Source organism: Haliotis rubra, unplaced genomic scaffold (genome assembly GCF_003918875.1).
Source record: "Haliotis rubra isolate DU_JTF1 unplaced genomic scaffold, ASM391887v1 Scf90, whole genome shotgun sequence".
NCBI lineage: Eukaryota > Metazoa > Mollusca > Gastropoda > Lepetellida > Haliotidae > Haliotis > Haliotis rubra.
This window is the reverse complement of record NW_025767635.1, coordinates 1,495,437-1,509,244: the sequence shown is the minus strand read 5'-3', so window position 1 is coordinate 1,509,244 and position 13,808 is coordinate 1,495,437. Positions and strand designations below refer to the sequence as shown.

General features: G+C 42.7%; 1 protein-coding gene across 1 annotated transcript in view; it reads left to right on the top strand.

The window, feature by feature from the left end:
• LOC124263952 (protein FAM135A-like) overlaps positions 1-13,808 on the top strand; it is a 68,810-nt gene that overhangs the window by 43,446 nt on the left and 11,556 nt on the right. Inside the window, exons 14-18 of the mRNA XM_046698679.1 lie at positions 99-1,617; positions 8,462-8,521; positions 9,455-9,564; positions 9,781-9,872; positions 10,177-10,274. Coding sequence (XP_046554635.1) covers positions 99-1,617; positions 8,462-8,521; positions 9,455-9,564; positions 9,781-9,872; positions 10,177-10,274 — 1,879 coding nt within the window. The remainder of the gene's footprint in view (positions 1-98; positions 1,618-8,461; positions 8,522-9,454; positions 9,565-9,780; positions 9,873-10,176; positions 10,275-13,808) is intronic.

Sequence of the window (13,808 nt, the reverse complement as noted above, 5' to 3'; positions counted from 1 at the left end):
CAGGATTCATTCACTCACTGCTAAACCAGCTTGTATATAATCATAGCATCTGTTCTCATAGCAAATGTTGTTTCTCCTAACATGCTGTTTTCTCACAGAACTGGCTAAGAGGAAGAGTACCATTATCCGTCAGAAAACTGAGGAGGAGAAGGAGAAAGAAAAAGTCACCAAGTCTGATTCAAGTTCCACCGTCAACTCGCAGACCAGTGATCAAGGCACCTCCCCCAATAAAGCGTGGGTAAAGTCACGCAAAAAGTTCATCAAAAACATCAAACCTGAAGCTTTTCGACGACCTTCATCGTACTCGTGCAGCGATGCAGAGCTGAGTGTACACAGTGATGCCAAGGGCGCTGTGGCAACTCCAAATAAAGACGCTCAAGGTGTAACACTGGTTGGGTATCGGAAGAAAGAACCATTTGAGTTGGACTCGGTTGGCGTTCAACTGGGTACACTCAGTCCAGCAACTGGGTTGTCCCAGCCGAATCTAGCAAGTCCTTCAACCTACTCCTTCAATTCTGTGTCCATGCCTTCTTTGTTTGTGAGATCCTGTTGGAGCAGGACCAGTGTTAACTCGCTACCTGACTTGACTGATTTATCAAAACATAGGGGCGACACTCTTGAAACACTTCAACACAATTTATCACTGAAGAACGGAAATGCACCTGCTTCAAGCCGTGCTCGCTCGGCACACAGGTCTCACACTGCTCCCATTCCACATCAATCCGGCCAGAACTTACCTAAACAGGATGATTTCACCTCTGCTAGTGATAGTGCTAATTGTTCGAAGTCAGCTGAGACACAGGGGTCAAAAGATCACTCGTGTAATTCTACAGGTACCTCAACGAAGTCAGTTCGACAAACTTTAGATTTTGATAAAACATGTTATGACAGTTTAGCGAAAGGAATAAGTCAGGCTTTAGGAGAGAGTGAAGACAAAGTTCCAGTAGATTCTGATAGTGAGGACAAACCAGACAGTGATGCTCATGTTGCTAATGGGTACGATGAATTCATGGAATCACATTCTGGTGCCACACGAGAGGGTGAAGTGTCAAAGACAAAACCAGTCTCTGTAGCCTCGAGTGTACAAGAGTCTGCTCTTGGCACCAGTGGGGTGGATAGTGCCTTAGGAAGTGAAATCTCACTACAAGATGGAGCCACTGTGGCCGAGACTGTGTCAACTGTGTCAAAAGACAGTGGTTTAAACATGAAAAGTGACGTCACATCCGTCATCGTTGTAGACAACACGGATACTGCTTCAGTTGTATCTGAAAACTGCAGTAGTAGTAAAATATCAATTCTTGAACTTCTTAAAGAAGAGTATGCAAAATCCAATCCTGGTGAGAAAATACATTTATCAGACGAGCATTTAGATATAAGTACCTCTATTAAGTCTAATCTTGGCTGTCATCGGGCATCGAGCGACACGGACATTATCCGGAACATTGAAGAGGAGAAGTGGAAGGAGGACATTGGAGGTGTTGTGATGAGGCGCAGTGACGGCATGCCACAGCCTCGTGGACGAGTACTCTCATCATCATCATCATATCCCGAGTTGAGCAGGTATGGCGAACCAGAGAAACCCAAACTGGTGTCCGCGATTGGCCACAACACCGTAAAGTAAGTGACATAGTTAAAGCAGCCTGTGGTGACGGTGTCTCGTCGGTCGTCAACGTTGTTTGGTTTGTATCAAGCAGGGTTGGCATGCCAGGATGCCCACCAAGGGATCAGTAAAACAGTAACACCGGAAAATGTCTCCCAGAAACAATACCTCTACATATAGCTATGTATGTAATTTACATAAAAATATTTGTTTATCTTCAGAATGATATTATCAAGTCATTTATAGATTATATAAGCTTGAATATTTACATATAAGAAATGTGATGCCAACTTTGTTTGATGAATTTCTTTTATTTGCTCCTCTCTGACACCGGTTGATATTGTGTCGTCTTATACATCACTTTGTTTTCATTTCAACGGTTCCTTTCTTATCACATTGTTGTCTCCTGGGTTACCATGTTTACAAGGAAAACACCAAGTGTTGGAAGGATGAGGCTCATTGCTCCAAACGTATAGCTATTGGATTTAAACAATTGTGGCATAGTGTGGGTTAGAGGGTTCGAGTCCCAGATGGGACACCCAGCAGTGTAATCCCAAATTTAAGCTGTATCTTATATGTCACAAGACTTGATGTTTTCTGCTGATGTTATTTGCTTGATTGTACATAGTACATGTTTTACTGTAGAACATTGTTGACATATATACAACACCCGTGTTGATATAGACCGTATTCCCAGGACAGCTGCCTCACAGAATCTTGCTCTGATGTTTTACGAGAAACAGGGTAAAATACATAGGTTCTTTAACATCCATTAAAACAGAGGATCTGTTGAGTTCTGTATAACATATGCATTATGTTTTCATATAGGGTTTGTAAACAATACAAGTCACTCGGCAATACAACTGAAAGATGCTTCATAGCAGCAGATGCATGACTAATCATTTTGAGGTATCCTGAGTGAGAATATATTTTTAAACTCATCGTTATGGTTACAGAAATTACCAAACTGAGAAATGATTTGCTGGTGATGATGACCAAAGAATATTTATCATTCCCAGTGTTGTAGTGAAGTGTTGAGGGTTGACAGGGCAGCAGGTCTGGGAGGTGGCTGTGCTGGACCTGTTTGTATACTGTAGCTCAGATATATGTCATGTTTATTTCAGCGACGTAGATACCAATGACAGGTAATCAGCTGGTGCATCTTTGCTGATACTACTGACTCAATAATTATTGCCTGACTAATCTTTGAACACTTATGCCATCAAGACCTGAGAATGTTTCTCTGATACAACCCCATTCAGTATAAGTCACCAACTTCTCCCTGGATGGCTTCAGTATTGAGTTAACAAGTTACAACATGTCAGTGCTGAATTGTCAGTTCAGGCAAGTCATGTTCATGTACCTGCCCACCACCCTGTCACCACCCTGTAATTCAATGATTATTGCCTTATTTGTTAATTATCCAACACACCACCCCATATGTTAATTATCCAACACACCACCCCAAATGTTAATTATCCAACACACCACCCCATATGTTAATTATCCAACACTCCACCCCATCTGTTAATTATCCAACACACCACCCCATCTGTTAATTATCCAACACACCACCCCATCTGTTAATTATCCAACGCACCACCACATCTGTTAATTATCCAACACACCACCACATCTGTTAATTATCCAACACTCCACCCCATCTGTTAATTATCCAACACACCACCCCATCTGTTAATTATCCAACACACCACCCCATCTGTTAATTATCCAACACACCACCCCATCTGTTAATTATCCAACACACCACCCCATCTGTTAATTATCCAACACACCACCCCATCTGTTAATTATCCAACACACCACCACATCTGTTAATTATCTACCACACCACCCCATCTGTTAATTATCCAACACTCCACCCCATCTGTTAATTATCCAACACTCCACCCCAAATGTTAATTATCCAACACACCACCCCATCTGTTAATTATCCAACACACCACCCCATCTGTTATTTATCCATCCAACACACACCACATCTGTTAATTATCCAACACACCACCACATCTGTTAATTATCCAACACACCACCCCATCTGTTAATTATCCAACACACCACCCCCCATCTGTTAATTATCCAACACACCACCCCATCTGTTAATTATCCAACACACCACCCCATCTGTTAATTATCCAACACACCACCCCATCTGTTAATTATCCAACACACCACCCCATCTGTTAATTATCCAACACACCACCCCATCTGTTAATTATCCAACACACCACCCCATCTGTTAATTATCCAACACACCACCCCATCTGTTAATTATCCAACACACCACCCCATCTGTTAATTATCCAACGCACCACCACATCTGTTAATTATCCAACACACCACCACATCTGTTAATTATCCAACACTCCACCCCATCTGTTAATTATCCAACACACCACCCCATCTGTTAATTATCCAACACACCACCCCATCTGTTAATTATCCAACACACCACCCCATCTGTTAATTATCCAACACACCACTATTACCAACATCTGTTAATTATCTACCACACCACCCCATATGTTAATTATCCAACACACCACCCCATCTGTTAATTATCCAACACACCACCCCATCTGTTAATTATCCAACACACCACCCCATCTGTTAATTATCCAACACACCACCACATCTGTTAATTATCCAACACACCACCACATCTGTTAATTATCCAACACTCCACCCCAAATGTTAATTATCCAACACACCATGTTTATGATCCATCACATCACACTGCTCAGTCCATTAAGTACTCATTACACGACCCCATCTGTGAATTATCCAAAACACCACCCCATTTGTTTATCATGCATCACGCCAGCCCATCATATCACCACTCATTTGTATGATCCACTTCACTATTGCTAGCTATGCAGTGTATATGTATGGAGCATCTGTTGACAAACGTTTCAGTATAAACACTGAACTCTTATTGTACAGACCCCCTCCGTACGATGACTTTAGTATGTTCAGTTTCTCAGGTCTTGAAGGATTGACTTCTCAGACTGTGTTTGATGTTGTCAGTGTGTGCTGTACTTCTCTCAGTGTATCAACCTATATACCATCTGTTATCTCAGTCATATACCATCCTGGTGCTGTGTCAGTGTTATACCATGCCAGTATTCCATCAGTGTTATACCATCCCAGTATTACTACTGTGTTATACCACCCCAGTATAACTACAGTGTTATATCATCCCAGTATTTCTACACTGTTATACCATCCAAGTATTACTACAGTGTTATACCATCCAAGTATTACATCAGTGTTATACCATCCCAGTATTACTAGTGTTATTCCATCCCAGTATTACTACAGTGTTATACCACCCAAGTATTACTACAGTGTTATATCATCCCAGTATTTCTACAGTGTTATACCATCCCAGTATTATTACAGTGTTATACCTCCCCAGTATTACATCAGTGTTATACCACCCCAGTATTACATCAGTGTTATACCACCCCAGTATTACTGCAGTGTTATGCCATCCCAATATTACCACAGTGTTATGCCATCCCAGTATTATATCAGTGTTGTACCATCCCAGTATTACTACAGTGTTATACCATTCCAGTATTACTACAGTGTTATGCCATCCAAGTATTACATCAGTGTTATGCCATCCCAGTATTACATCAGTGTTATATCATCCCAGTATTTCTACAGTGTTATACCATCCCAGTATTATTACAGTGTTATACCTCACCAGTATTACTACAGTGTTATACCACCCCAGTATTACTGCAGTGTTATACCATCCCAGTATTACATCAGTGTTATACCACCCCAGTATTACTACAGTGTTATGCCATCCCAATATTACTGCAGTGTTATACCACCCAAGTATTACTACAGTGTTATATCATCCCAGTATTTCTACAGTGTTATACCATCCCAGTATTATTACAGTGTTATACCTCCCCAGTATTACTACAGTGTTATACCATCCCAGTATTACATCAGTGTTATACCACCCCAGTATTACTACAGTGTTATACCATCCCAATATTACCACAGTGTTATGCCATCCCAGTATTATATCAGTGTTATACCATCCCAGTATTACTACAGTGTTATACCATTCCAGTATTACTACAGTGTTATGCCATCCCAGTATTACTACAGTGTTATACCATCCCAATATTACATCCATCCCAGTATTACATCAGTGTTATGCCATCCCAGTATTACATCAGTGTTATACCATCCCAGTATTACTACAGTGTTATGCCATCCCAATATTACTAGTGTTATACCATCCCAGTATTACTGCAGTGTTATACCATCCCAGTATTACATCAGTGTTATGCCATCCCAGTATTACATCAGTGTTATACCATCCCAGTATTACTGCAGTGTTATACCATCCCCGTATTACTACAGTGTTATGCCATCCCAATATTACTAGTGTTATACCATCCCAGTATTACTACAGTGTTATACCATCCTAGTATTACTACAGTGTTAAACCATCCCAGTATTACTACAGTGTTATGCCATCCCAGTATTACTACAGTGTTATGCCATCCCAGTATTACTACAGTGTTATGCCATCCCAGTATTACTACAGTGTTATACCACCCCAGTATTACATCAGTGTTATGCCATCCCAGTATTTCTACAGGGTTGTACCATCCCAGTATTACATCAGTGTTATGCCATCCCAGTATTACTACAGTGTTATACCATCCCAGTATTACTACAGTGTTATGCCATCCCAGTATTACTAGTGTTATACCATCCCAGTATTATATCAGTGTTATACCATCCCAGTATTACTACAGTGTTATACCATTCCAGTATTACTGCAATGTTATACCATCCCAGTATTACATCTGTGTTATATCATCCCAGTATTTCTACAGTGTTATACCACCCCAGTATTATTACAGTGTTATACCTCCCCAGTATTACTACAGTGTTATACCATCCCAGTATTGCATCAGTGTTATACCATCCCAGTATTACTACAGTGTTATGCCATCCCAGTATTACTACAGTGTTATGCCATCCCAGTATTACTAGTGTTATGCCATCCCAGTATTATATCAGTGTTATACCATCCCAGTATTACTACAGTGTTATACCATCCCAGTATTACTGCAATGTTATACCATCCCAGTATTACATCAGTGTTATGCCATCCCAGTATTACTACAGTGTTATACCATCCCAGTATTACTACAGTGTTATACATCCCAGTATTACTACAGTGTTATACCATCCCAGTATTACTACAGTGTTATACCATCCCAGTATTACTACAGTGTTATACCATCCCAGTATTTCTACAGGGTTTTACCATCCCAGTATTACATCAGTGTTATTCACTATACAGATTGTATTGACTGAGAGGATGTACACAACCTTAACGCTTCTGTGATGCAGATGATGGCATGTTGGGGACAAGGGAGGCCACTCTACTTAATCTCTATGACTATATGACTTTATTCATATTTCACTAAAACATATCAAAAGATTTCATTTATGTCTTTAAACAAAGAAAAATTTTGTGGTCAGCAAAGATGCTGTTTGTAAGAAACAGTTCAAAACAGTGCAACAGAACTTGGTTTAAGGACACAGCAAAATTTCCCAAATGTAGAAGGATATATATAAGTGTTTTAAGAATACATGAATTGATGTGCAGTGTTTCTTTCTTGTAACAGTCATGAAAAATCTCTTTGTTAACAGGGGAAGGGAAGTAACTATTTTCTGTCTCAGAATCTTCTTTTATTATATTTTCTGTTTAATTGTCACTATGTAACATACAGCTCACACAACTGCAAAAAGGTTCAGCAAACTGATATTGGACACTAAAAATAATTGCTTCTCTGAAGAGACAACTCTTCAACCTTGTGAACAAGTCATATATTGCTCTGTTAATTTCCTGTTAAGCCATGTTTGGGTAAAACCAAAAAGAAAGATTGATTGGCCAGCATGCATGTGGCTCGTTATCTAACCTCAACTGAACTAGCCACTTATGTTACTAATATCCCGGTGATTTTAATATTATATCATACATGTGTCATACAACTAACCCTAATTATTTACTGTCATGTAATATGAACAGCTATCTCAGTCGCTAACATGCGACTGGTTTATCACTGTCCAGTACTCGTCATATACCTGCACTAAACACTACTACCGCCTGTTTCCTGTCTCACCTTTGAACATGTACACACAGACCTGCTCATCATCCGCTTGCTGTTGTCAGTGTTGTGCTTCCATTGGCTGCCACATGAGCTTGTTTCCTGTCTCACGTTTATGTATTTGACAGTAGGCCAGGGTTGTCTCCCTTGTGTACAGTGTGTACTTCTGTCACGTGTACCTCTACAGTGGTGATATCAGCCTGTCATGCACTTCCTGTGAATATTTTTGCTGTATGGATGTGTGTATTTGTATCTTTATATCTACATTCATTATTTTCATGGTATATGTGTCCGTATGTTGTAAATAAAATATTTATAATTTTATAGATGAGACCAACTTTAAGGTGCTATGAAATTGACAGATCCAGAGTTAACTCAACTCACTCACTCACTCCAATCCAGCTGCCTCCACCATGACACACCTGTCAGTGTAGCAACATGAATGAGGGGATTCTAGGGCCATGTTCAATCCAGATATATCTTAGAGCTAAGGCAAAGCAGTCAACACTGGCATGCTTTACTAAGGCCTGTTTGTATTGCTATATCTTAGTCCTAAGACAGTCAACACTGGCATGCTTTACTAAGGCCTGTTTGTATTGCTATATCTTAGTCCTCAGACAGTCACACTCACTCACTTTGCTAAGATGGCTTCATGCACATACTGAGTTTAACTTTCTGTTTTCAGTTTTGTCACGTTGAGGGAGCGGATGAAATTGGAGATGAAATACCAGGGTCACCTGTACAGGTGAGTTGAGTACAGGTAGCTCTAGTGCTGAGTTATACCACGGGCACCTGTACAGGTGAGTTGAGTACAGGTAGCTCTAGTGCTGAGTTATACCACGGTCACCTGTACAGGTGAGTTGAGTACAGGTAGCTCTAGTGCTGAGTTATACCAAGGGCACCTGTACAGGTGAGTTGAGTACAGGTAGCTCTAGTGCTGAGTTATACCAAGGGCACCTGTACAGGTGAGTTGAGTATAGGTAGCTCTAGTGCTGAGTTATACCACGGGCACCTGTACACGTGAGTTGAGTACAGGTAACTCTAGTGCTGAGTTATACCACGGTCACCTGTACAGGTGAGTTGAGTACAGGTAGCTCTAGTGCTGAGTTATACCAAGGGCACCTGTACAGGTGAGTTGAGTACAGGTAGCTCTAGTGCTGAGTTATACCACGGTCACCTGTACAGGTGAGTTGAGTACAGGTAGCTCTAGTGCTGAGTTATACCAAGGGCACATGTACAGGTGAGTTGAGTACAGGTAGCTCTAGTGCTGAGTTATACCACGGGCACCTGTACAGGTGAGTTGAGTACAGGTAGCTCTAGTGCTGAGTTATACCAAGGGCACCTGTACAGGTGAGTTGAGTACAGGTAGCTCTAGTGCTGAGTTATACCACGGGCACCTGTACAGGTGAGTTGATTACAGGTAACTCTAGTGCTGAGTTATACCAAGGGCACCTGTACAGGTGAGTTGAGTACAGGTAGCTCTAGTGCTGAGTTATGAAGATAATAGGACGGACTACAACTTCTGTTCAATTTTGTTGTTCTCTTTCCATAGATCTCTGAAAGTAACCTGAAACACAAGTGAAATGATATATTTTGGCCTAAAATAAGGAATTGTAACTGTTTTTTCACTTTCCATGTAAAGTACCCAGGACTGTTATGTCCTCCTGCTCTGTTCCAGCGAGGCCTCCCAGCTGGCTTCCAGCATGCCATACTTTCAGGTCCCAGACGTCCTGGATGACGGCGGCCAGGATGGCATCCACCTCATTGTGTGTGTCCACGGCCTGGATGGTCAGTAGATTTATATATTGTGTACAACTTCAGTCTGACTTTGTGTGCTGGCAAGAAGGTGCCTCAACCCCCAAACACATACTAGAATGTGTACTTTACTGCGAAAGTATAATCCTAAATTTATAGTATTTAACCAGTCATTATGTATTCAGCTGTAGGTTCATTCAAAATTAGCTGAGGTAAAGATTTACTATGTATGGTTTCTGCTTGTTACAGGTAACAGTGCTGACCTGCGACTGGTACGGACGTACATCGAGATGGCGTTGCCAGGTTACAAGCTGGAGTTCCTCATGTCCGAGAGGAACCAGGTACAGAGGCCAGCACTGACATCAGACTTATCTCACATCAAAGTATAGGATAGTTTCATGTCAATTAGTCATGCCATGGTTTTCTGATACTTATAGGACAGTTACAGAATAATTACCTGACTATAAAGTCTGTTTTAGTTACCTAACTGGTTTTATCATTCTCACCTAACTACAATTTATGGTGTAGATATTTAGCAAGCTATATCATAGTTACCTTACAACAAGGTTTTTCTAAACAACTAATTATATAACTGTTTTCATATTTACCATGTTATGATGTAAAACACCCCCACAATTATTTCAGCTGGACACTTTCGCTGAGTTTGAGGTAATGACAGTGCGTCTGGTGGACGAGATCCTGTCCTACATCGACATCTATGGACTGCATATTGCTAAGATCAGGCAAGTCTGAAGCTTGTTGCAAAGAAATGTGGAACTGTTCACATCATGACTTATTATTTTTCCTTATCCTGACTCATGCTCTTTTGCTTGTCCCCTTCCTCTTGCGAACATAGTGGAATACTTGTATCTCCTTAATTGAAGCTCCCTTCAATGTAAAATCACTAATTGGTACTCACCCAAGAGTTGCCTCCCCTGCCGTAAGCGCGGGAACAGGTGTCGCCACCCTCTGGCCTCATGCTTCACTCTCTCCTTCTTCGCCCAGTGAGCAGGATGCGAGAGCGCCTGTGTCTCCTTACACACTATATCCTTTGGTTTTCTTAGTTAGTTACCTCTTATAGTTTACTATAAAGGTATAGCTAGTATCCTTCATTAATTTGCATTGATAATTAATCGTATTTCTACTGTTTATTCACGGAGTTCGCGGATTGTTCAGCTAGTATTACGCTGATGAAAAACTGTACTATTTGTAGATTACGTTTTTCCGCTGCTGATCCGCATGTAGTATGCCCTAGTTGTACTACGCCTTGTGCGCTGATTCACGTTGCAGTTACTGCATTAATTTAACCAATTCTGCCTTTAATAAATACCATCTTTGCGCCTTGAGACGTGTTGCAGATAGGTCACGCAAACTAGGTGTAGACATGGCCGATACATCGGATTTCCCATCCAGTCAGCTGCTGTCGAGCGACCCCCTCCCGTCTGGTGTTCTGCTTGAGACCCCATCGGAAGAGGGACGTGGGATGCAGTCCGTCACCTCTAAGAAGCGACCGGCCTCCCCAGACATCCCGTCATCGCAGATAAAGTCCAAGAGGGCCTCAACATCTTCTCAACGCGAGACTTCGTGACTTCCCAAGGCAGCGCCATCCTCCAAAGGGAAATCTACGGAAGTCGCCGAGAACTTTCTCAGCCGAGATCGCTCCAGCAGCAGAAATTGGGCCTCTACGATGACCAGCCAATCATCATACCCTCACATACGCCACAAGAAGCTTACCAGTGACAGCGACAGTGACTTCAGCAGAGATCACCATGCAGCCTGATGCCTCTACACTGATGTCAGACGAGATCGCTGAGGGCCCCACCGCTATCAGCGCAGAGAGGGCACCATCTACTTCGCCGCAGATCATCCCAGACGATCTAATGAAGCAGATCATGATCATGATGGAAAGCCACTACAGACTGGAGAAGCAGCCATCCCAGGGTCCGAGCCTTGGCGAAGGCTCCAACGTGAGAGCACACCCAGAGGCACCCCCGTCCAACGTAGCAGCCACGCGACGATGCCTTCGCCGGCGAGGGAAGTCACAGACCACCTCGACGAAGGACCCAGATGTACAGCCTTCGCTTCGGCGGAAAGATCATCACCTTCTTCGGGCCATACTCAGATACGGAATCTGATCATCAGACCTCACGGAAGCCTTCGCTGGCGAAGGTCATATCACCGCTCCCCAGGACCGGACGCAGAGGAAGCTTCGCGATGGCGTTAGCTGAAGGACACCTGAACCCAGATCGTCATCATCTAAAAGGACATCGAGGGACTACACAAGAGCTTCGCTGGCTACCAACGGTCCCCTCACAGGTCTCCAAGAAGATCAACCTATCGATGTAGATCACCAAGACGATCGCCTCGCCCGATCACCACGCCCGATCTCCACGTACATCACCACGCCGATCACCTCACAGGTCTGCACACAGCCTACAACTAGATCTCCACAAGCGTCCAAACGATATAGAGATAGAGCCACACAGTCCTACATCAGAAGAGCAACAACCTCTCATTAATGATGATGGAATGGAAGATGATGGAGGAATTATTTTCTCAGATGCAGAGATAAGATATTGGATGGTCAATAATCTAGATCTCTCATCACCTTCCAAGAGTGGCAACTCGGCGCAGACATACCTGATGAAAGAAGACGATGCAGATGCTATCACACTACCCCCCAATCGACCCGACAAGTATGCGGTACCACAGAACCTAGATACAGCATTCCACAAAGCCACGAAGGTTCAGACACCACATCTGCCAAACTTTCACGCCAAGAAGTTCTCCACGCATAATATGGACCCCTTCTTCAAGGCGCAAGACATCGATGAGAACTACAAGCTGATCTCCGATGCCAAGAACAAGTACTACAAGATTGATGATCGAAATTGGTTCAGATAGAAACCATGACGAGACGTATGTTCTTTGGTCTAAATAGATCTAGAACAATAAATGAGACACTTATCACCAGATTTCTCGTATAACACGACCTCTGAAGATAATAGAATAATTTACTCGGCCCTACTGATGCAAAAGAAGGACCAGCAGTTCTTAACAGATCATCTCACGCCTGTCTCAGCAGCATTGACCTTAGCTCGTCAGTCAAGGCCTCCTCGCTCCTGCAACTGGGGTGAGAACTTTACAGCTCCACTATATACAGCCCGTGGTCTTCCCCATCCATCTTTGACGGAGGAATAGACAAAGTCTCCAAGGAAGTCACCAAGGATTCCAGAGAAGTCCTGATGATTAAATCGATGGACACGCTTAGCCAGTGTCATTCGACAGACTTCACAAAGATACTCAGGAGATCTAAATTCACGGGCCTACAAAGAGCAAGAGACAGGAAGATAGCCAGTTCCAGGGGAAGAGATTCTTTTCGTCGCCCATATGGCAACTATAGAGGAGGGTCAGGAAGAGGCAGGACACCCAGAGGTTCCCGCAACTATAAACGCTGAAAGACAGGTTCGGAACGACTGGAGTCTTCCACCCCCAGCCGTTCCAGTACAACCGTCACAAGTGGGTGGACGTCTCCAACTGCACTGGGAAAACTGGGGAATGCTTCAAGACACCTATGTCTCCAACATTCTTCAACACGGATTTCGTATCCCACTACAGACAAGTTCGACGTACAGGCACAGCAACTACCAAAGTTAAGAGAGGCTGTTACATTACTCCTAACCAAGCAGGCCATAGAAGTAATAGATCAAGGAAACATCGAACCAGTTTTCTACTCCCCAGTTTTCCTAGTACCCAAGAAAAACTCCAAGGAGAAATACAGACTCATTTACAACATGAGCTTCTTCAACAAGACTTATCTACGCAGACCACCGAGGTTCCGCATGATACATCTACCGCAGTTACGGCACATGATTCGCCCCATGGACTACATGGGCAGTATAGATCTACAAGATGCTTATCTGCACATCCCTATACATCCCGAATCCAGGAAATACCTACGGTTTACACTAGACGGGTTACATTACCAGTGGAAAGTACTCCCATTCGAATATCATCAGCCCCATGGTTATTCACGAGGATAACGAAACCGATTGTCACCCATCTACATCGCTAAGGGCTACGCGAGTGTGTTCTTCCTCGACGACGGGATACAAGTAGATCAAGATCCACAGCATCTCAAACTACAGTTAAACTACATCATAAAGCTACTAACACAGCTGGGATGGTTAGTAAACTTACTCAAGTCGGACCTAGTACCATCGCAAGATCTGCAATTCCTAGGCATTCGATTTATCACCAATCTCAACCGTATAGTC